Below are 24909 nucleotides of genomic sequence, written 5' to 3'. Positions count from 1 at the left end.
AATAATATATTTGTTTTTCAAAATCTTTGCTCCTTAATTTTTACTATCCAAACTTTTTAAACAGCTTTTCATACACAACAATAATTCATTTAATATTTATTATTAAATTTCAAAACATGAATTGTTTAAATAATCTATTTCTTTATATGATATTGTCTTAATATTGTATAAATAAATAAATAAAAACACTACACAAAAGACAATAAAATATTATTCATACATTAAAATTAATAAATTAGATTATAGCGTTTAAATTACTGTGTATTATAACATTTAAAATAGTTTATTCTTTACATTATTTAAGATAATGTATTATGTTTAAGATATTGTTTAGATAAATACAATGTTTGACGAATAAAACAATTTTATTAAACTTCAAACTAAACATTTCCTAGACAATCTTGTAATGTTTAATTTACTTAATAATTATAAAGGATAATAAAAAACTATAAAGGCAGACAAAGAAAGGAAGGATAACTCTCTCCCACATCCATCCCTATCCCACAACTTTATTCATAATTCCTATCAATATTTATATGATCAAAGATATATAGGTCAAATTTCAAATGATAAGGATGCGTTGAGTTATATCTATTTCAGCAATTAGGTGCACAATTTCATGATGTGTATCTCTTTCTACCAGCTCACCTTATGCTTTACAAATTATATGATGAATCACCGAACTTATCTCATGAAACCTAAAAGGTTGTATTCAATTTTATTTAAGTTCCGTGTCAGAACACTCACCACAAAAGGGATAAAATCAAATTTCTTCATTTTAAATATATACTTTTTTTTAGAGTTTAGAGTCTTACTATGATTTTATTTTTAAAAACTGTTTTGTAAAATTGAAAGAATAAAATATATTTACGTTGTCTTCAATTTTAATTTCTAAAAAAAAATACTATTACGTATATTACAATATACAAATTACAATTTTTTTTTCTTGAAATCACTCCTACCAGAAAAGGTACCACCACATTGTTGGCTACAAATAAAATCTCACATCAGAAAAAAAATAAGAGATAAACATGAATTTATATATACATAAAGTATTATTATTGATAAGAAATTTTTTTGGAGCGGTACCAAAAACAAATCCTGAAAGCTTGGTCCAAAGTGAATAATTAAGTATTTTTAATAACTAAACTAATAAACCTTTTTATTTGAATATTTTTTGTTACATAATTCTTTATTCTCTTCATCGGTTACATTTATTTTTCTTTTACACGGTTTTCTTTAAATGATATATTGTATTTCATGAAACGTAATTCAAATTAAATAGTTTATAATATATATTTATCTTATTTGTTTTTTTTTTATGTGGGAAAGTATAATCATCAATTTTGAATGTTTCATCTTTTGAACATTTGTTTATTAAGTAACATAAAAAAAAAAGAAAAATTACGTTGTTTTATTCTTCTCAATTCCGTTGCATTAAAATAACTAATTTTTAATTACATAATTTTATATTCAGTCTTTCAATATTCAACTCATCTAATATCTATCAACTGTATTACAATCTTTGAGGTATTTCTCTTTTCAACATTTTTCCAAAATTAAAAATAATAAATACTGTAATTTTTATAAAATTTCATTTATTTGTAACTATTATTTAATATCACATTTTTTACTGTAATTTTTTATAAAAAAAATTATTCAGTTAATATTTATAAGAATGTAAAAATTAATATAAATATATTTGCATGGCCGATTTAAGGGTTAAGTAAAACACTCACTTCTTGTCCAAAACGAGGTTTCGAATTTTTTAGTATTAATATTTTTCTATTAAACTAATTATAAATTTATATATAAAAAAAGTTTCAAAATACTTTTTAGTTCTAATATATCTTTATTAAATTAATTTAAAATTGTTTAAGAAAAACTTTAAGTAGTACAAATAATCTTTATTAAATTATTATCAGTCTGTTAATTTTTATTAGTATCAAAAGTTATATTTAATGAATTTTTTTTTCAATAAGTTATAATTCTTTTTTGAAAAAAAAAAAAAGAAAGATTAGTTATTTTTATTGTTTTTATAAATAATTTTGATTTCTTGTTTTTTTATCTATGTGCCTTTTCATCTACTTATCATATTTTTGTTTCTCTTCTAATTTAGAGTTTTTCTTTTCAAGATTTTGATAGATTTCATTTTTCTAATCTTATTATGCGGGTGTACCAATTTTGTATCCTCACTTAGAATATTTTTATTTTTATTTATGTTATTGCTATTTATTTTTTCTATTTGTTAAATTTATGTTAAGATTTTTTTTTATCGATTTATTTTTTCAGATATTTTTTAATTTATGGGTTTACAAAATTTTACTCCATATATTTTGATGTGTTGGAAATCCCACATCGACTACATTTAAGTGTGAGTGCAAACTTCACCCTACAAGCCGATTTTGTGGGGTTGAATTAGGCTAAATTGAGATTTTATTTTTGGTAAATAATAGAAATGAAATCTCTAATAGAATAAGTCATGAATAAAAGTTGAAATTTGGATAGCAATATAAAAATTAATTGAAATGAATTACAATAATTTAATAAATAATTTTATGTAAAAAAAAAACTCAAAAAATAACTTTTAAATAAAAAATCTGTTCTTATTTTCTTTATGTCCCTTAAATCCTTTGGTTTTCTGTAGAATTCCTACTTAACAATATTTGAATATTTAATCTTCATATGCTTATTATATATCATAAATATTTTTATAATGAAAAGTAACAATTTTGTCCTTTGTTCATATTGGAACCAATTCACGTGGATTTCAACCTTTTCGTCCAAAGAAAGAAACATTAATATTACATTTTCTCTGTCTAATCTACAATATGCTGTATACATCCAAACTGAGAAATCTCTGCACATTCTTCTAAGTTATTGAAAAGGATTAAATAGGAAAATAAAAAATATATTAGACAAACTTATTTTACTAATGAAAAAATGTAGTAGTAATAAAAAGTTATTAATAGGAAAAATCCAAGGATAAAATATTTATTAATAAATATATTTATTAATGAAATTTAATTTTTTTTATAATCAATAATTTTAACAATGAATTTTTAAAATATTAAATTGTCGATGAATTTAAAAGTGCCATTAAATTTTAAAATACTTTAATTACTTATAAACGGAAACTTTAAATCAATTTACTTATTAGTTATTAAAATTTTAAAATTCATTAATAAAATATGTTGATAAATTTGTTTTATTAATAAATTTCTTTTATCAATAAAGTCTCATAATAATTTAAAGTAAAACTATAAATCAACGTTATAATTAGAATTTCAATGTTTTTATTTATATTTTTTAGAATTATATATGTTTTAGTTTGTAAATTTGAACGTGAAATTAAAATTTGTTTATATTTCAAATACGTTTTAATTCTAAAATTTTAAAATTAATAGATATAATAATTTTAATTTAAACGTGTTAACTTTTCTTTAGGTGTTAAAGTTTTTTTAAATTGACGTGAAATATAATAATAGGGTTAAATATGTTTTTCGTCTCCCAACTATTGGCCGTTTTTGTGTTTAGTCCCTCTTTCAAACTATAGTACAATTTAGTCCTTCAACTTTAGAAAACTATGGTTTTAGTCTTTTTTACCAAATTTTTTAAACTTTATTGCACGTTACATTATAGCATTTGGATTGTTTACACTGTTTGACACATTTTTGCTTCAATGTTAACTGAGAAACGCGTTTGAAACAGCAAATAAAGTTAAAAAAATTTGGTAAAAAGGACTAAAACCAGAGTTTTCTAAAGTTGAAGGACTAAATTGTACTATAGTTTGAAAGAGGGACTAAACACAAAAACGACTAATAGTAGGGGGACGAAAAACATATTTAACCCTAAATTATATAAAGAGTTCAAATATCAGTTTTAAATACCATTTAATATCTTAATTTGGATTAAAATAATTATATCAGTTATTTTTAAAGTTTGAAACTAAAATAGATATAAGTTTAATTCTTAAACAAATTTCAATTCTGCCATAGAAATATACTTTTTATTTACTTGTGTAAGTTGAGGGTGGTTGAAATACGACTCAAATTTGAAGAATGTCATTGGGATCCTAATAAGTTCTTCTTCTTTCAATTATATTTTTAAATTTATATTATTTAAATTAAGAAATAGTAAAGAATTTACAAATAATTTGCACTTAAACTAACTTATTGACGGTATCAATGGTATGTTTGTACGTGAAAAAACTTTTGTGAATGCAATTGCACATCTTTAATAGAAAAGTGAATTTTAATTTAAATACATTAATTAAGAGTTATATACTCTTAATATAGTTTTTTTAATCAAATAATAGTCATATAAATAAAACTATTTAATTTAATAATTTTGCAATTGTATTTTCTATCTAGAGTAATTTATCTATTTTATTTTTATTTTTTTAGAAGTTTATTTAAATTTCTTGAAATTGTTTTTATTTCTTATACTCTTGAAATTGAATTTTTTTAGCATGTTTTTTAAAAACTTTACTTGAAAAACTTAAATATTTAAGTTTGGTCGTTTTATCATACTATAATTGTAGTTTGTAATTTAGTTTCGTTTAATTTTTGTTTGGTTCTTATTTTTCTTAACATAATTAATTTTTGTTTGGTTCCTACTTTTCTTAACATAATCCGAAAGTTTTAAATTAGTATGTGTTTCAAAGATCAAATATGTATATGCATACATTGTTAAAATAATATATGATAAAAGTAGTACGAATTTAGAAAAGAATATATGAAAAAACATAGAAAAACAAAATTATTCCTTATGCATTTTGTCAAAAAAAAAAAGTCTAACTTATTTTTATGCAACTTTCTATCTTTTTTAAATTTCTCAAATAATGCCTACCAATCTGTTTTTTTTTTTTTATTATTATTATTATTTAGTTGAAGGTGGTGATCCAAGTTGTTTTTGGCATTTAGCCGTGTGTGACGATAGTTATTATTGTGCATTATTGAACTGTTACTCACGTGTAACAAAAGAGCAATAATGCTTTCAGAATTTGGAAAAAGAATTAAATTGAATTTAAAATTCAATCCATATCCTATAATTCTTTATGTTATTCGTTTGAATATTTAAATATTTACAAAATCTTTCACTTGTCAAATTGGAACTCTCCTCTTATCAATTATTTTAAATAATGTGATTAATATTCCAACTCAATTCAACAATTACATTTCTAGCCCATCAATTTGTCATAGAACAAGTAAGTTTGGACTCCTTTTTCATCTCTCGTCCCTAATCTGTTTTTAGAAGAGTTAAAGACTCTCACTACAAGAAAAAGATCGTTTACGTACGGATTATTACATATGGATCTGAGTCTGATTTTTTTCATATGTAATAAGAAAAAAAAATACATACAAAAAATCCGTATATAAGATTTGTATGTAATCGTGGCACCTTTTGGCGGGAGCTTTCCCAAGGATAAATTAGTATGTAATAGTCGTATGTAAGTTGATTTCCCCTTACATATGGATATTACATACGGATGCAAAAGAAAAGTAATAAAAAAATTTTTTAAAATTTAACCCTAAGTGAAAGGCAAGGAAAGTTCTCGAGCCACTGCCACAACTTTCCCTCGTAGGTCTTTGCCTCCTCTCATCTTTTTCCCTCTCGATCACAAATCACTGTCATCGAGCCATTCTTCACTGCCTCTTCTCGTTGTTCTCGTCTTCTCATCAAGTCGTTCTTCTGGAGCATTTCCCCTCCATCATCTGGAACCATCATCTTTATTCGTCGATCCATCAACGTCTCGTCAGACCATCGTCTTTGTGGCTCTAACCGTAGGAGTCCTTGCCTCCAATCGTGGTCTTCTAGTCGTTTGTCCCTGTGTGGTCCGTCAACGAACCCTAGAGTTGTCGCTGAGGAACTGTAGGACTCCTGTTCTTGCACTCTAAGGTAAATGTCGGCGTCGTTCAGTCTCGGTGAGTTTGTGGTGAGTCGAGAATGTTGTTCCTTTAATATATATGTTTATTCATTTAATATGTAGTGGTTTAATGTTGCGGTGGTTCACAAAGAAGAAGAAGTTCAGTTGTGTAGCCATCTTTCAGTGTTCATTGTTGTAGATTTGCTTAGTGATTTTTCTAGGTAAGTAAGTTTCATTCATTAATAAGTAATTTAATTTTTAAAATGTGAAAATCCTAAACCTTTTTGTTGTTTGTTATTGTCGGCACAAAATGGGGTGTGGTTTAGTTTGTGTGGAATACTTTGGTGCATTGTTAGGACGTTGAGTGTACATTCAGAGGTGTATTAAGATATGTAGGCATCTTGACCACTGAACACACAGTCCAAACAAAGGGTGAGCGCCACTTGACCTATGAGGAGAGCATGGAAACTTGGATGCATGAGGCTCAGATGTCATGCACCTAAGAAAACTATTTACGAGAAAAATATTAAAAGAACGATTTGTGATAAAAAACCAATTCACATCCCTCTTGGTTTGTTGTACATGTTAACCATTCCGCTGCATCGCTCTGGCAGAATTTCTAATTGGTAGTTTCAAGTATAGTAAGTATGAATATGGGAAGCTCAGTATTGGAGTTCATCTTGACATTCTAATGGTCACTCATTCTCAAGTAGAGAAGGGTGAGGCATGTCGTAAAGAATAGCAGGAGGTCCTAGTCTAGGGTTTTTACCTTGGCCTAAGGCAAGTGATAACAGATTAACCTTGTGTGATGCTTGGGGTAGACCAATTGTTTCACCACAACAAGTGCATGAACTGACATAGTTCAATATTCATACTAATCTGGATGGTTAAATCAAAGGGTTGTTATGCATAAAGTGATTGTTTGGTTTGATGTGCTATGTGTTATTGTGTGAATGTTAACATGTGTTAATATATCATCAATTGTTGTATTTTAGTTTATTCTTTTTCTTGTGATTGTGTTTATGTGTTCATTGCTTATTCTCTTTGTTATGATCATTTGGTGGGTGCATATGCTTAGACTTCTTTTAGTTATTCTTGTAGATAGTTTTTATCATAAATGATTTTTAAGTATAAAGTCTCTTTTATAGTTATTAGATAACTATAATAACTTTTATTTCCATTTGTTAACTGATCTATTATATTAATATGTAATGACTATTATATAATATAATATTATATTTTGGAATGTTAGAAGTATTACATATTCAATAAATAAAACCAAATACTCAAATAAATACATATATTATTACAATTATCCAAAATTATAATTATAACAATAAATATATATATATATATTCTATAATACTAAGAATATTATTATATCGAAACTAAGAACATAAATAAAAGAACATGATCTTAACATTAATAAAATCTAAGGAATAAGTCTCTTTATAAAATATAAAGACTACATTGACTAAAGTTATTAAATTATTATCACAAATAAAAGAAAAAAATACTAATAAACCATACATACATATACACATATATATATATATATATATATATATATATATATATATATATATATATATATATATATATATATATATATAATTTTTACAAAACTCTAATAAGATGCTGAATTCATGGAAAATAAGCCAATATTTTCCTAAAAGGGTAGCGTGTGATGAAACATGCCTTTTTACTACCTACATGATAGAGTGAATAATTATTTTACAATTTGAGAGGATTCAAATTATTTTGTTTAGGTAAGTGACTCTTTTGGTCTTAAATGTATAAAAATAAGTGATAATTTAATTCGGGAAAAGAATTAAAATTGTGACTTAGTTGTCGAATATGCTACGCTTTATAATTTATTGTCAAATTAATTTTGAAGAATAAAATATAGTATTAATTTAATCATTAAGTTTAATATAAAGAATGGTCTTATGAAACTTAATAAAAAAGAATGTAATTGTCACATACATATATATTAAATAAATCATTTTGTTCTTTTAGAGGCTTAATCGACTCATTTAAAGAATAAGAAACATTTTTATCCTATGTTCTTAAGGATCAAAATCAAATTAAAAAGTATTCATGAAATCTAAACACAATATAAAAGCTTCGTTATTTTCCATGATAAAAAACGCATACGAGAAATATATTTATAAGTTATTTTTGTTAAAAAACACCATTGTTTAAAAAAATTAAAAAATGAATGACATTAACAAAAATAAGGTAGACAATAATTAAACATGACCAAAGAGGTAACTTCCCTCTAAGCTAACTTTAAAACAAAAATAAGGTAGACAATAATTAAATATGAACCAAAGAGGTAATTTTCTTCTAAGCTAACTTAAAAACAAAAATAAGGTAGACAATAATTAAACATGACCAAATAGGTAACTTCCCTCTAAGTTCACTTAAAAACAGAAATAAGATAGACAATAATTAAACATGATTAAAGAGGTAACTTCCTCTAAGTTAACTTAAAAACAAAAATAATTAAGATTTTTCAATATAATGAGTGTTAATTTCCCCGTCAAGTTGATATCCCAAAACTTCAACTATATGCAAATCTATGCTAAAAGATAAGAAAAATATTCAATAAGGGTAAAATATTAAACCAAAAGAAAATCTAATTTATTAACAAGGAGATCAATATACCTACTACTAGACACCTTAACTTTCAATATAAAGTAAATCTTTTTTATTTTATTTCAATGAAAATTTAAAAGTGAAGACACAATAAAAGAATTCCAAAAAGCTTCACACACTTGACGAAAAATTACATTCCAACTAATTTTAGAGAAAAACTATTTTTCACATAAATCTCCACAACAAGAATAACAACATATAATACATTCCGAATTATAAAATGAAAAACTATAAATACATTATTTTTGTTAATATCTTTGTCCGTTGTGGTATCAAATTGTCTCTGAAAATACCATTTATTTAATCAATTCAAAAGAAAAATTAGTGTTATCAAAATGAGTTGGAACATGTGAACCAATCCAGTTCATCACGAGTTTGAGTCGAGTTATTGGTTGAAAAAAAAATTTTGAAATTTCGATACAGGTTAATTTTGAACCTGACTCACAACCTGGATGAGTCGGGTTGTCTCACCAACCTATCTAATTTTTTAATAAATACTTTTTGCTGGGTTAGTCATTTTACAAATATTGAAATGGATGCTCGCGTGAAATTATTTTTGTATGAAAATTACACAACATGAAAAATCCACAAATTTATACTTAGTAACTTAATTTTTATATAGAAACAAATTTGAATAGCTATGAAATCATTAAAAATTTTGTTAGAGGAGATTTTGTGATATCTTGATCTGAATGAAATCTTAGGTTTGATGGATTATAAATATAATTTAAGATCCTTCTCCTTTATTTAGATTTGAATTAGAAATTTTTTTATTTTTTTTAATTGAAAAAAGAAAAACTTGTAATTAAGTTAGTGAAGCTACTCATTTAGTCGGGTTGGGTTGACTCACTAACTGACTAACTCGTGATGGATTGAGCCGGATTGGGTCGGGTAGCCTGTTTTGATAGCTCTATTAAATAATTTTTTCAAGCAAAAAAAATAATAAATATTTTTTATTATAAAATTAAAATTAAATTTTAATAAAATAAAATTAGGTAGGTGGGTTGGTGGGCCAACCCGGCCCACCACGGGTTCAACCCGCATGAGTCGGGTTTAAATGAGCCGAGTTGAAATCTGACCCGCATAAAAAATACAATTTTTTAAACCCAACCCGACCCGAACTCGTGGTGAGCGAGGTTAGTCCGTGGGTTATGACCCACTTTGACAACTCTATTATATAAGTTCTCTATTTTCAAAATTAATTAAAAATCCATGTTGAGAGTGAAATTTGGGAGTGAAATTTGTTTAGATTTGAATTGTAGAAAGTTTGTAATTTTTTTTATTTAAAAAAATTGTAATTAAGTGAGCCAGTGAGTCAACCCGTTTACTCACCAACCCATGGTGGGTCGGGCTGAGTTTGAGTTTTTCTGGCTCGCTAATAAATGAGTCGGGTTGGGTTGGATCACTAAGTGACCAACCCTTGGTGGATCAGGTTGAGTGCCCGTTTTGACAACTCTACTATAAACTAATTATCTCCATTGTTTGCGAAATAATGCCCATTACTATTAATATGTTGATAAAATAAATAAAAACTAAGGATACTAATAAAATAAAAATAAAAAGACATGATAAGATTTATTACATAATATAGTTAGATAATCAAATATGTAGTCCGTTAAATATAATGAACAATTATATGTGAGATTAATTTCCATTGTATTGAATATATATATAGAGTCTTCTATTTATAATAAAAGAAATGTGGATTAAGTTGAAAATACAAATAAGAAATAATAACAAATTACCTAAAGATAAAAGATAAAAATAAAAAAAAGATAATATATCTAACACTTCCTCTTAAGTTGGTGCATACAAATCGTATGTACCAAGCTTGTTACAAATATAATCAATTATCGTCCCCCATAAAGACTTAGTGAAAATATATGTTAAGTGATCACTTAAATTAACAAACTCAATATTGATATCTCCTGATACAATATTCTCTTGAATGAAATGATAGTCAATCTCAATATATTTGGTTCTCTCATAAAAGATAGGATTTTAACTAATATGAAGAGCAACTTGATTGTCACATATAAGCATCATTTGAGTAACATTTCCAAATTGTAAATCTCTAAACAACTGCTTAAGCCAAACAAGCTCACAAGTGGTTGAGGTCATAACTTTATATTCTGCTTCTACACTAGATCTTGCCACAACATTCTGTTTCTTACTTTTTCAAGAGATCAAATTACCACCAATGGAGACCTAATATCCAGATGTAAACCTTATATCAGAAGGAGATCCTGACCAATCAACATCTGAATAACAAATCGCTCTTGTATGGTTATTAAAACCATAAACAACCTTTTTTTCTAGGAGATCCTTTAATTTATTTTAATATACAGATAACTGCATTCTAATGATCTTCACATGGGGAATTAAGTTTTAACTTACCACACTAACTATAAAGGAAATGTCATGACGAGTAATTGTAAGATAATTCAATTTTTCAACTAGTCTTTTATATTTCTTGGGTCTAAGATAGGCTCCCCCTGTTTTGGTAGAAGTTTAGTATTAGGATCCATGGGTTTGTCAACAAATTTTGAGTTCATCAACCCAATTTCCTCTGAATATCCAATGGATACTTCCTTTGAGATATAACAATATCATCGTTGGATTGTTTTACCTCAATACCCAAGAAATATCTAAGTTTGTCAAGATCTTTAGTCTGAAAATGTTTGCAAAGATGTTGTTTCATCTGAGAGATGTCATGTCTATCATTGCCTATAAGAAAGATGTCATCAACATATACTATCAAGTAGGCACATCCAACACTCGAGTGACGGTAAAAGACTAAATGATTTGTCTCACACCGAGTCATACCAAATTGTTGAACAACATTACTAAATTTTCCAAACCAGGCCCTAGGAGACTATTTTAGGCCATACAAGGATCTGTGAAGACAACATATACCAATCCAAAAGACTCCTCCTGAGCAACAAATCCTAGAGGTTGCTCCATATAAATCTCTTCTTGCAAATCTCCATTGAGGAATGAATTTTTTACATCCAGTTGCTAAAGAGGTCATTGTTGAAGAACCACTATGACTATAAATAAACTAACAGATGCCATCTTTGTCACTGAAGAAAAAGTATCACCATAATCCAAACGAAAAATTTGTGTGTAACCTTTGGCCACAAGACGAGCTTTGAAGCAATCAATAGTTCCACCAGCACCAACTTTTGAAGTAACGAGAAACACTAGAAGAGGGGTTGAATAGTGTTTCTAGAAATGTGATTTGTGGCTCCTAGGTCAAGATCCTAATAGCCAAGAGAAGAAAATGGAGTCAGATCGGTAAAAGATGTACCTGTGTGTGCTATAAATGTAGTGGAACTAGAAGGTTGTTGATCCTTATACCATTTGAGAAATTTACTAAAAATAATAAAGTCATCTGTAATATCGGATAAAGGAGGATCCTTAGTAGGTAATTGTGATGAAGGAGCAGTTTGAACAATAGTAGCAGATCTAGGAGGGTAGCCCTGTAATAAATAATACATATCAATCTTGTGGCCTAGCTTGCCGCAATGGTCACACTTGATACATCCTTTTTCTGACTTGCGAGAGTGATTGCGATCATGATGTTGAGATGCCAACCTAGAGGAAAAATATGTATCATTGATGGGTTTACTAGGTACACGTAAAAGAGTGAAACAAGTAGAAGTCAAAGTGGAAACAATAATTGAATCCAAAATTTGATCACAAATATGAAAATATTCATCAATAATGTTGAAACCAATAATATGAAGAACTTTGATTGTTGCTCTTTTAATTTGGATGTTGTCTATGAAGAATAAACATATTTTGGTAGATAAAGAAGAAAAATAGAAGATGATTGATTTAAAACTAAAAGATGAGAGAATATTCAAAATGATCAAATTGAACGTCTTAAAAAAAATTAAAGGATTAAATTTTATGATTTTAAAAAACTAAAATATTAAATTTAATATTTTTGAAAAACAAAAGACTAAATTTAATATTTTTAAAATATTAAACGATTAAATTGAAAAAATCGATAATAATTATTTTTTTGTAAATTCAAATGAAATTAAAGAAACAAATTAGAAATTTAAGTATTTTTTTTATTCCTCAATGTGACCGTACCAAAAGAAAAAATAAAGCGTTAGTAAATGTAAAACGTCAGGTTGACATGTTAGCCAAGATGATTAAGTTTGTTCCACATAATTTGCTAAAGAAAACCATTAAGGTATATTTTGACACGTAACAAGGTTTGTACGACAGTCACGCAACTATATAAACCGCCAAAACCTTTGTTTCCATGCTCAGAAAAACAACATAACGTGTGGTGTGGGGGAAACTAAACTCAGAATTCTCCACTGGCAGAGGCTTCAGAGCATGGACAACAACTGCAGCAACATCATCCACCACCAGCATGAAACCAGAGCAACTTCCACCATCACCATTAAGGGCATTCTCAGCCTTCTAATGGAAAACATTGATGAGAATTTGGATGGTGGAAGCAAGAGAGTCATTTCTCTGGGTATGGGTGACCCAACTCTCACCACATTATTCCACACACCTAAGCTTGTTGAAGAAGCTGTTTCTGACTCTCTTAACTCTCACAAGTTTCATGGCTATGCTCCCACTACTGGTCTGCTCCAGGCTAGAATGTAATGCTATTCTTCTTTGCCTCTCCCTTTTGGGATTTCAGAATATTCATTCTAGCCCTGTTCATGTTTGTGAGAATGCCCAATTTGGTGGTCCAAAACTTGTTTGCAATTGTATTGGTCTTTCAAAAACTTCTTTGACCCTATTAATGTCTCTTTGGAATCTCAATGGCTTTATTGTTGCTTACTTTTCTGAGAATCTTAATTTTCCTCTCCCTAATTTACATGCAACCAAATCTAGAGACAAACTTCTTCATAAATGAGTTTCTTTATCTCCACTGAGTTTTTGGTCTTGTAGCTTTTCTGTACTGATATTACTGTGTTTTAAAGAGCAACAACACAATAACAAGTTGAAAATCCAAATTTTTATTTTTTGTATAAATAAGTTAAAAATAAAAACTTACGCACAAAAACTAATTTTAGTTCATGAAAAAGTTTACTTTATTTCTTTGATTTTCTTTTTCTAAAAGTGTTTAGTGATAACATTGTTCTTAATTGTCTACTTTTAGAGAATTACTATTTTTATGCTATGTGGATATTGATGATCGTTTTGGTAGGTTCTGACTTTGGCTCACTGTTTTCAGGTTTCCATCAAATCCTGTCCAGTGTGAAATTGTATGGCATTTGTTCTTGGCATTTTCTTTATGATTTTGCATTTTGTCATGTGGTTTGGTAACTTTATGGAAAATCGTTTTTGGGTACTATTATTGCACTAGACGCCATTTGCTTATTTCAGATTTCTTCTTTGTTTCGTTCCCCGTTTCTTTCATGTTTATCAGTATATTCAATATCTGAAACTACTTTTTCAACATTTTTTTCTTGTTATCGAATAACATTTTTTCTGCTGGTAAATAGCGAGTTCAAATGGGACCAGGATCAGTTTCATTCAACAAACATGGTTTCATTGCACTATTCGCATAAACGTGTTCTTTTGGTTGTCACTGAACTTTAAACAGGCTCAACAATTTTTCTTCAATGCTTTTTTTTTTCTGCAGTTCCTATGAAATTCTATAAGTAACTAAGAAATAAAGTCATGTGATTGTTTGTTTTGTTTCATCTATCTATATTTATACTACCTTATTCTAAAATTGAATACCTTCTAAAGTTACTTTCTTTTTGGTGACAGAGCAATTGCTGAATATCTATCTCGTGACCTTCCTTACCAGTTATCAAGTGATGATGTTTTCATCACCTCTGGATGCACACAAGCCATTGATGTTTCAGTGGCGATGCTTGCTCGCCCCGGTGCAAACATCTTGCTTCCAAGGCCAGGCTTCCCAATCTATGAACTCAGTGCAGCATTTAGAGGGGTTGAAGTGAGGCATTACGATCTGCTTCCAGAGAAAGGTTGGGAGGTTGATCTAGATGCTGTTGAAGCTCTTGCTGATCAGAACACGGTTGCGTTGGTGATCATAAATCCTGGGAATCCTTGTGGGAATGTGTACAGTTACCATCATTTGGAAAAGGTTTGTTCTTTCTTAGTTGCCTAACATAATAGGTTTCTTATGAGACTATGTTTCTGAAAGTTAACAGTATTAACAGGAGTTATTGAAATTGTTTGTGTCTTGGACTTAGATTGCTGAAACTGCAAAACGGGTTGGAACAATTGTGATTTCTGATGAAGTATATGGTCATCTTGCATTTGGGGCAAAGCCATTTGTGCCAATGGGAGTTTTTGGCTCAGTTGTTCCTGTTCTCACTCTTGGCTCACTGTCTAAGAGATGGATAGTTCCTGGATGGAGGCTTGGTTGGTTCGTAACAAATGATCCATCTGGCACTTTTAGAGAACCAAAGGTTCGTGTCTTCCTACTCTGTTAGCTCACCTTTTAATCTGTTTTAGTCTTGGATCATTGATCCCATGCTACTTGAATAGTTAAACTTCAATTAGAAACAAATACATTAGTTAATGTGAGAAGATCTTTAACTCATCTGTGATTAATGGTATTAGGGATGGGAATGAAAATTTTTTCAGTATGTTTGTTGATGATCTATGTAGTGCTTTATTTTATACGTGTTGAACTACCTTTGATTATTTCCTATTTGATTGCTTCATTCTTTAGTACTAATATACATTGGAGTTTCAATACTTGACTGTTACTTAATATAACATTTCAAAAATGAAAAATATATAAATTTGTTTCTACTTCTAAATTTTACATTGTTCATCATATATTTGCAATAATTGACTTTCAAATTATGTCTTTGGTGAAAAGTACATAAGACCGAGGAGCGTCTAATAGTGTTAAGTTTAGACAGAACGTCTAATGCATGTATTAATTAATGTTTAGGCTTAATTGTCTTAGTGATTTTCTGTTAGTAAGTGTCCTAGGTTCTATATATATAGAGAGAGATTTATGTGCATAGTAAATAAATACACTATATTTGTAAATAGACTGTGTATAGAACCTTCCAATGAATACAATTTTCTTTTATTCTGTCTTGTTCTTGTGTTTTGTTGTTACTGTTGATTTGGACCCAACGATTGGTGCCGTCTATGTGAATAAGAAGAAGAATGTCAAAAAGTGTAAGATTGAAGACATGGCCATCAAGTTTGATAGGGAGAACAACTTTGGACTATGGAGAGGTGAACATGACATCGTCACTATCTCAAATGGAGAAGGATGACATGATTAACAAAGATAGAAATTTCATAATTCTATGTCTGGAGATAAGACACTGATGAGAGTTTTGAACGAGAAGCCTATTGCGTCCATGGATGAAACTTTAGTCGCTGTATATGACTAAATCTTTGACATAAAGCAACCAATGTATTCATTCAGGATGAATGAGTCATGACTGATAGTGGACCAACTAGCAAATTTTAATTAGATAGTAGACGATCTGAAAACAAAACTTTACTGTATATTAATGTCTTGTTGAGAACGTTTAAGAATTTTAAAACACTTTTGTTTTTGAGAAGGAACATACTATTAGATTGGAGGAGGTGCATATCTCAATTAGGACTAAGGAGCTACGCAGGCTTTAAGAGTTAAAAAAGCAAACGATAGAGGATTGGGTTTGAATGTCTCAAAGTCAATGGGTAAGAAAAAGAAAGAGTGGAAAGGGAAGAAGCCAACAAAGTATTCATTTGATGATAAGGGATATCTTCAATGCTAGAATTCAATAAGAAAAGTCTTCGATGCTAGAATTCAATCAGAAAGGTCACTTCAAGGCAAATAGTTTAGAGAAGGAGATGTATGAGAAGGGTAAAAATTCTCATTTCAGGAGGGAACTTGTTAATGTTGCAATATGGTCTAATAGTTATGAGTCTATTTGGATGTTGGTGGCATCTGTGTTAGATATACAGATGCTCTAAGTCATGAACTCAAGGTGCACTTATCACATGTATAAAGAGAGTGATTTTTCTAGGGACAATGAAGCTTGTAAGGTGCAATGCAAGTGGTCAATCAGGTTAAAGATATTTGACAATTGGGAGATTGTCTTGCAAGTAAAGTATGTTATAAAACTCAACAAAAATCTTTTTTTCAATCAACATGTTTGATTGTATGGGTTTGACAACCAAGATTGAACAAGATATGATAAACATTCTAAAAAGAAAGTCTATAGTTGCCAATGGGGTGAAAAAAATGGTCTTTATATTTTAGACGATTCAATAGTGATCATGCATGCATCTGTGGCAAGGAGACGATGTAATAAAAGGTGAAGTTATGGTACCTAAGGTTGGGGAACATAAGTGAAAGGGGTTTGGTGGAGCTTGGCAAGCAAAACCTACTTAGAGGAGTTGGAGTTTTGTAATCACTGAGCCTTTGGAAAGTCTCAGATTGAAATTTGAGATTGGTAAGCACGTGTTCAAAGTATTATCATGCAGACTTGTGGGGTCCAATATGAGCTCAAACTTGTGTGGGAGGGCCTTTTTTCTCACTATCATAGATGATCACCTTAGAATAGTGTGGATCTTGAAAAGTAAGATTGAAACTATTTAGAGGTTTAGGGAGTGACACACCCTAATTAGTAATCAAAAGGGAAGCAAAAGATAGAAGGTTCAAAGCCCAAAACCTTCAACAAGCTAAAAAAGGGTTTTAGGAGGTCAATAATGGAGGTTTTCCCTAGAAGAGGAGATTGAATCTTTGAACAAGAACCACATATGGACATTTGTTAATCTACCAGGTGGTTTAGAATTCAATTACTTCCTAAGGGAGACATGATTCCAGTGGAGCAGTTATGATAGCTATGTCTACGTTCTGAAAAGAGAAGAAAAGTGTGTGTTCTGTTTGCTCTTATAAGTAGATGATATCCATAGAGTCAACCATTATAAGAATAAAATAAAGGAGCTCAAATAAAAATTAAGCTTAGGATTTTAAATGAAGGATTTTGGTCTTGCTAGAAGAATAATTGGGAAGGCAATATGGCGGGATGAGATGGTTGAAGAGTTGTCTATCTCAACAAGGATAGTTGAAGAAGGTGGTTGAAAGGTATAGGACACGAGTCTAACCTTGTGGTTACTCCTTTGGGTAGTAATTCAAATCTTTCATTTACCTAAGCTCCTAACTCTGAGGACAATGGGAGAGAGATGGAGACTATTTCATATGCTAATGGAGTAGGGAGAATAATGTATAGATGGTCTGTAGCTGACCAGATGTGCATGCTGTGATGGTTGGCACGTTTGTGGCAGATCTTAGACATGCTCATTGGGAGGCTTTTGAAGGGGGTGCTTAGGCACATGAGAAGAATTATATTTTCTGGTTTGGTATATAGATAGCGCACCATACCAAAATATTGCTTTCTTGGTACTTCTTACATTCTATGGAGTTGCAATTTGTTGGAAAGCCATTTTTCAAACATGTGCAAAAATGTGACTATACATTGCTATAGTCAAAGTACCATCCATCTAGCGGACCATTAGATCTACCACAAGATGATCAAACACATAAATCCTAGTCTGCACTTTATGATAGACCTAGTTGAGTTTCGAGAGGTCAGGATATGAACGCAGTATAGGAGAAGGATATGAAGGTAGTATTGGAGGAGAATCTTGTGAATGTGTTTATAAATTCTTTACTAAGATTGAGATTCAAAGTGTTCTGGAGTTGATTAATTTTATCTTTGAGGATAAAGGAAGTTGATGTTGAAGGTCTTCCATGATTTGGAGTCAAGGTAAAGAAATGTGATGATTGGTTCTCAAATCATGGGTTCGTGAAGAGCACAAAAGGTCGTCTACTATGCGAGTGTCTACTAGTGTTAAGTTTAAATAGACCATCTAATGCCTATATTAATTGAATTTTTAGGCTTAGTTGTCTTAGTGGTTTTCTATTATTCCATTTCTGAGGTTCTCTCTCTCTCTCTCTCTCTCTCTATATATATATATATATATATATATATATATATATATATGTATCTATGTATGTATATGTATGTATATATGTATGTATAATGCTTTATATGTATGGTATATATTATTATTTGAACCCCACATTATTCAACCATCCTTATGTGATTTCATAGACCATATTTTCCTATGCAGGTAGTTGAGCGCATTAAAAAGTATTTTGATCTTCTGGGAGGTCCACCCACTTTCATCCAGGTTTAAAAGTTTTCTCTTGCACCCTTATTTTCAATACATAAATGGATGCATGGCTTTTGTGGTTTGGCTAACAGCAATGTTCAAATCAAGGGAACTCGATCTCATTTAAAGCTTTGATACTACCAACTGAAATTCAAAAGTTAAAAATACAAAACAATGAAAGGAAAATGAAGTTTAAACTCAAAATATGATAGCTTAAATTGAAAGTATGAAAAAATAAATGTCACATTATGCTCTAGATTTATTTCTAGACTGAACCATTGTTGCAGAGACATGTTTTAATTGATGAAAGACTAGACTAGTATTCGCTGCTAGCTCTGTTGTTTGATCAAATTCAAGTTGTTTGGTTTGGTGCTACTGATATATGTCAGCTTTTCATCAGAATTTCTTGGTTAAGCAGAATTTTCTTGCATGGCAGGCAATCATATGTAACTTATTCTTCTACCTAATTGGTGACGTTTCTGGTTTTACAGGCAGCTGTACCTCAGATAATTGCAAATACTGAAGAGATTTTCTTCAATAAAACCATTGACAATTTGAGGCATACTGCAGATATATGTTGTACAGAGATAAAGGATATTCCATGCATTGTTTGCCCTTACAGACCAGAAGGGTCCATGGCTATGATGGTGAGAAACTGAGGATTTATCAATTTATTGTTCTTTGGGAAGAGGATAAATGTCTTAACAGTGGAACTCATTTATTATTTGTTCTTGAACGAGATGTAGGTGAAACTAAATCTTTCACTTCTAGAAGATATTAGTGATGATATAGACTTCTGTTTCAAACTTGCAAAAGAGGAATCTGTAATCATTCTTCCAGGTACTTCTGCAAATCCTTTATACAGAAAAATAAATTTAATCTTGAAAGGATACAAATTTCAAAGTTTATCGGAAAGTGAGTTTAAGTTTAACTCATCAGTAACGATAGAATGAGACAGGTTTACATTCATTTGACATACACAAGTGTAAAGTCATCACAAAAAAGTAAATTTTTGTATTTTTTCGAAAAAAGAAAAAAAAAAGATAATATCAAATTAATGTAAAAAATTATGTGCATCAAAATATCATTTTTCTTAAATCATTTTCACAAAACCAGTTTATAAGATGAAAACAGTATTCAGTAAATTAATTTTCTCTCTGTCATTACTCTAAACAGACTTTGAAAAATGAATTTTGTAACAAAGAAAAGCATGAATTTTTTGCAGGAACTGCAGTTGGGCTAAAAGATTGGCTTCGTATTACCTTTGCTGCTGATCCATGTGCTCTTGGAGAGGGTATGAAAAGGATAAAGTCTTTCTGTCAAAGGCATGCAAGAAAATTGTAAAAGCATTAGTGAATCCACAAATAAATAAAATTATTAGACTAATGCTGGCCTTTTACTGCAACACTACACACGATTTGCAGATTGTATTTCAATATAGCATTCAGTCTCATGAGATATATTGCAACATTACTAAAAGGCGGTATTCATATATACTTCTTTAAATAGATAAATTGTTAATATATAACTGTTGTAAACTTCAATTGTTTGCAACAATAATTGCCAATAAAATCTTTACCGAAGTAAATTTAGTCATTAGTAAAAAATGTTTGAGAAATCAAGCCTACCATGTTATGTATAATTTTTTACTATTTTTTCCAGATTTTGTATCTATCGATCGAACCATCTAATATTGTATTTTGGTTTAAAGAATCATTTGCACTCTATGGAATGTCTTTCTTTTTTCCTTGTGGTAAAAAAGACTAAAATCCAAACCAAGTGTAACTTCTTTTTGAAATCTTAATTCATTTAGACATGTCATCACTTCATTAAAGATATGCAGTGTATTTATTCGATCCTAATTTTTGTTCATACTCAAAATCATCGATAAGCCTAGATATAAATTACTAATTGCTCTCTATATATGTTAATTATAGTTTATGAATTTTGATTCTTAATTTTAGATTGAAGTTAAATATTTTTAAAGAATTTATATCAACAAAATAACAGTTTCTGTATAAATGTATAGAATCGAGATTTTGTGCAGTGCCAAAAAAAAAAATTACTGTACACCCACTAAAAAAAAGTTAAATGTTTGTGAAAGTTAAAACTACAAGATTCAGTGACAAATAAAATTCTCATATGACAAAGAAAAAAAAGTTTAACGGCCAATACTATTATAAGAAAAAAAAACAGTTAAAATATAACATTCCATGTAATAAAGTAATCTATTAAATAAAATATTATACGTTTGATAAAACATAGTAAATAGACAAGAAAAATATAGTTTACCTCTAAGTAATAACTATATTAATAAAAACATATTTATAAACTTTCTATATAAAGAGTATATCAAAAGATGCAAACCATTATAAGTACATCCACGTATATATGTGTGTTTATATACTACACTTTGCCTATCACTTGACGGTATCTTCCGATTCCATTAAAGGCATACTATCACCTAAAGCATCTTTTGCTCACACCAAATGGTGATCATTGCCAAAAAGATTATAGCACATACAAATAAACAGCATAAAAGCAATGATAAGCTAGTATGCAAAGAAATTAACATCTTATGGTTTAATATAAGAAATCATATATCAACATTCACAACAACCCATCAAACACTTGATCATATCACAATTTAACCTCTCCAGAGTATAAAGACTACCATAGAGTAAACCTTCTCTCCAAAATCTCATTATCAAGCATTCACCACAACTTACTTGAACATAGAATTTCTCCTAGAGATTCTTCTCACAACACCCATCTTTCATTCTCACAACATACTCATACCATTTCAAAAGCATCAACAATTATCAAAAGATATGCATCGTAAAAACCACAAAATAACATAGTTTTCATCACAGTGACTCGGCACACCCACTGGGTAGGGGAAAACATCTTGGAGACCTTTACCAATAGTTCAGGAAGGATCTAAAACCCCCAAAACGACCTAAAGAACGTTCAAAACTAATTTCTAGAACCCTAAATTTGAGGTTCGTAATAACTTCGTCATTGCCATGCAACTCGTGCTACCAAATGATCTACTAAACACTTACCACCAGACAACTCCTAACCAGAAGATCTACCAGATGATTACTAGTAGACAACTCCTTACCAAGCGATTACCACCAGAAAACTCCTTACCAGACGATATACTAGATGATTACCACCAGACCACTCCTTACCAAATAATCTACCAGACAATTACCACCAGACAACTCCTTACGAGATGATATACCAGACGCTTACCCTAAGAAAACTCCTTACTAGACAATCTACGAGACAATTACCACCAGATGTTTTTAGTATAATAAGAGGCGAACTAAGTCCTAAATGGTCCCAAGATAGTTCCCAAAACTACAAACTTTTCACAAAATCTTGATTTGAGAGATTTACTTGTCAAAACCTTATTTTATGCCCAAAACTCACCCTTCTTCTAATTTATTCCAAACCAAAGTTCTAGAAAATACATCAACTCAAATTCACTAAATCTACATTCACAAATTCATCAATAAACAACTTTTCACATTAGCAAACCAATTACACACCAGCATGCATAAGTTTTCAATTCAATACACCACCATTTTCAAGCACCCAACATAACAAATTTCACGATTTAATTAGAGTTCACAGATCAATCATCACATCATCATACAAACATTAAATATCACATGCATACAGAATTCAAACCAAATAAACTAGTTTCTCTTACCTAGTTGACGCTCCTACGGTTCTAAGAACTCTAAAATTCCTCCTACCACTCCAAGATCTCTATTTACTCTCTATAGCTGAAATCAGTCGGCTAGAAATGAAGATCTCGCCTCAAGGAATCCTTAAACAGTCTCTAATCTTTTGATAGAGAGTTAGAATTTCTAGAGAAAAGACCGAATAAATTTTAAAGAAGAAAGTTTTAGAAAGATAAAACTTATTAGAAAATTATATTTATACTATTGATATTTTTGAAATGAAATAATGATAAATACCCATCTAGTATTCGATTTTTGAAGGTGTCACGTAAAAACTCCTACAAAATTTACTTTTATTTTATAATATTTTATCATATTACAACAATTAAAACCTGTCATAAAATATATTATATTTTATTATTATTTAATAATTATTGAAAAATTTAAAACCGTTATAAATTGTTTAAATTGTGACGTCCCAACTATACATAAGGGCATACATAATCAAGACATCATCATGCATAATAATTGAAAGCAGCTAAGAGTAATTATAAAGGTAATTAGGATTACAGTCATCCTTAGAATAACACTAGAATTTAGAATGGAGTACTAGAGTTTCTCCCTTAAAATACAGAGAATTTAAAAACTTAGAACATGATGAAGTTCTTCAAAATATCCTAGAACAAGGGAAATAAAGCCTAGTGAACTAGGCAATAGCATTGTCGTCCCCATCAAAAGTTGTTTCCAAAGTATCCTCCTCGCCATATGCTCCCATCCAAGTGGATGATCATCGCAAAAGGAAACAAACGCAAACATGGCACAAACATTAGCAAATGCAAGGGTGAGCTAATTATATAAAAAGCATGCAATTATATCAACATATGTATATACGTATTCAACTCAAGCCGAGTACATACAAGTAAAGCAATATATATAACACAAATCCTATCATATTATCTTCTAGACTTGACTCGTCCGGACTTTGGAATGATGGTCGAGCCCGTGGTGGCGTGTGATACTTGGGCTCCTCCGTCTTACCACACTCACGAGGTTAGTCTGTTCCGCGCCCTGGAGCATGCTGGAAGCCTCCAAGACTAAGACCTCCTGCTACTCCTCACCACATGGTTCAACCCTCTCTACGTGAGAAGAAAGACCATTGGAGCGTCAGGAAGACTCGCAAGACTGAGCTCCTACTTTCATTCTAAACACTAAGAATCTCACAAAGAGATTTTACACAGATGGAACTTGGTTTACCACATGGATCACATTTTCATCCTTTTATATCCACATACTTTTTACTCTAATCCACATACTTTTAATCACCATCAACATACATGTTAAAGTTCCAAAGATGAGGCCATATACCTTTAACCATGAACCACAAGCAAAGAACCTATCACTTAATCAAACATGAATAGAGGACAAACAAAGCAACCAAACTCTAACCCCTTCCGCACGGCGCATTGTATTCGCACAGCGAAAACGAAGTAATTCACTTAGCACACCTACCCATTCGCCTTGCGAATTGATTCGGCAAAGACCCCAGACTTTTCTCTCTCGCATAGCGCACCAGTTCGCATAACGAGAGACCCCAAACAGAGAGCACTCCTCTGGAGCGACTCGCTATGCGAGACAATCCGCATAGCGAGTCTGCATGATTTGCAGAGCGCCAATTCTACAGAATCATGCAACTCATGCCCCTCTAACCAACTTCAACGCTCTAACCTAACTTCTAACACCCCAAACATGTGAGATAGACCTATTTAAACTTGCTTAACTGGTTTTACACATTCCTATAGTGATCTTAAAGTGATTTAGGCTTGTATCTAACTCTAATTTACCACTTTCCATAATTTAGGGACTTTATTTCTAATCTACCAATTCTAGCAAGTTTTAGCTCAGTTTTATGTGCTTAAAAAGTCTAAATAGACTTACCTAAACTGCCTGAACAGACCAAATGTACCCAACCCTCCAAATACTCAAAATCACTTCCTCACTTCCCTTTAGCCACCCAAAGTGTTTCGCAATTATGAAGTTGTTTATCTAATTGCTATAACAGTAGAGATCTCACTTTCCCCCAATTGGTCACCGGAGAGGACCCAGATGTTTGAACGCATCAGACTCACCTTCGACGCCAGCACATATGACTAGTCACAACTGACTGGACCAGGCTAGGGCTGTTCTATGATCAGGGATGTGCGAACTCAGGTTTTTAAGGTTCCTCTATCCTACCAACAAAGAAAGGCTCTCAACAAGTTATAATTGCTTTATTTGAGTTACCTAGACTAGTCTCTTGTGCTCTAAGCCTCAAATGCCCAATTTTTATATTTTACTCCCTCTCATAGTAACCTGAAACAGCACCCAAGCACCTTATTAATACCCATAGCAATGCTAGTTAAAGTCTCACCCAAGACCTTCCCAAAACAAAGTCAAACACATTCAATAACTCATTTCCAGACAGATTACAGTCATCAACAATATACAAGAATCATTCACAGGCTCAACATTTGTGCAATCTCGTTCATACCAAAC

The 24909-nt window shown here is 30.4% G+C and overlaps 1 protein-coding gene across 2 annotated transcripts; it reads left to right on the top strand.

The window, feature by feature from the left end:
- Positions 1 to 12801: 12801 nt before the first annotated feature.
- On the top strand, positions 12802 to 20226 carry LOC106775828 (probable aminotransferase TAT2). 2 transcript variants are annotated; one of them, XM_022778727.1, is made up of 8 exons: positions 13030 to 13161; positions 13743 to 13773; positions 14285 to 14624; positions 14734 to 14952; positions 18641 to 18700; positions 19174 to 19329; positions 19429 to 19522; positions 19908 to 20226. In XM_022778727.1, exons 1-8 carry the CDS (start codon positions 13122 to 13124, stop codon positions 20024 to 20026), a joined length of 1059 nt encoding a protein of 352 aa, XP_022634448.1. In that variant the 5' UTR covers positions 13030 to 13121; the 3' UTR covers positions 20027 to 20226. The 2 variants fall into 2 exon arrangements, with proteins under 2 accessions (XP_014518524.1, XP_022634448.1); XM_014663038.2 differs by lacking the exon at positions 13743 to 13773 and having other exon boundaries at positions 12802 to 13161.
- The last annotated feature ends 4683 nt before the right edge of the window (positions 20227 to 24909 follow it).

This window comes from Vigna radiata, chromosome 2 (assembly GCF_000741045.1).
Source record: "Vigna radiata var. radiata cultivar VC1973A chromosome 2, Vradiata_ver6, whole genome shotgun sequence".
Classification (NCBI taxonomy): domain Eukaryota; kingdom Viridiplantae; phylum Streptophyta; class Magnoliopsida; order Fabales; family Fabaceae; genus Vigna; species Vigna radiata.
The sequence above is the reverse complement of the archived record's forward strand: the minus strand, read 5'-3'. Positions and strand labels throughout refer to the sequence as shown.

Bases quoted from the DNA above. Each gene is read 5' to 3' on its own strand.
- LOC106775828 (XM_014663038.2), top strand. From the start codon at position 12,887: ATGGACAACAACTGCAGCAACATCATCCACCACCAGCATGAAACCAGA. The intron at 14,625-14,733 runs GTTTGTTCTTTC...TCTTGGACTTAG, and splicing joins GTTACCATCATTTGGAAAAG to ATTGCTGAAACTGCAAAACG. The intron at 19,523-19,907 runs GTACTTCTGCAA...AATTTTTTGCAG, and splicing joins ATCTGTAATCATTCTTCCAG to GAACTGCAGTTGGGCTAAAA.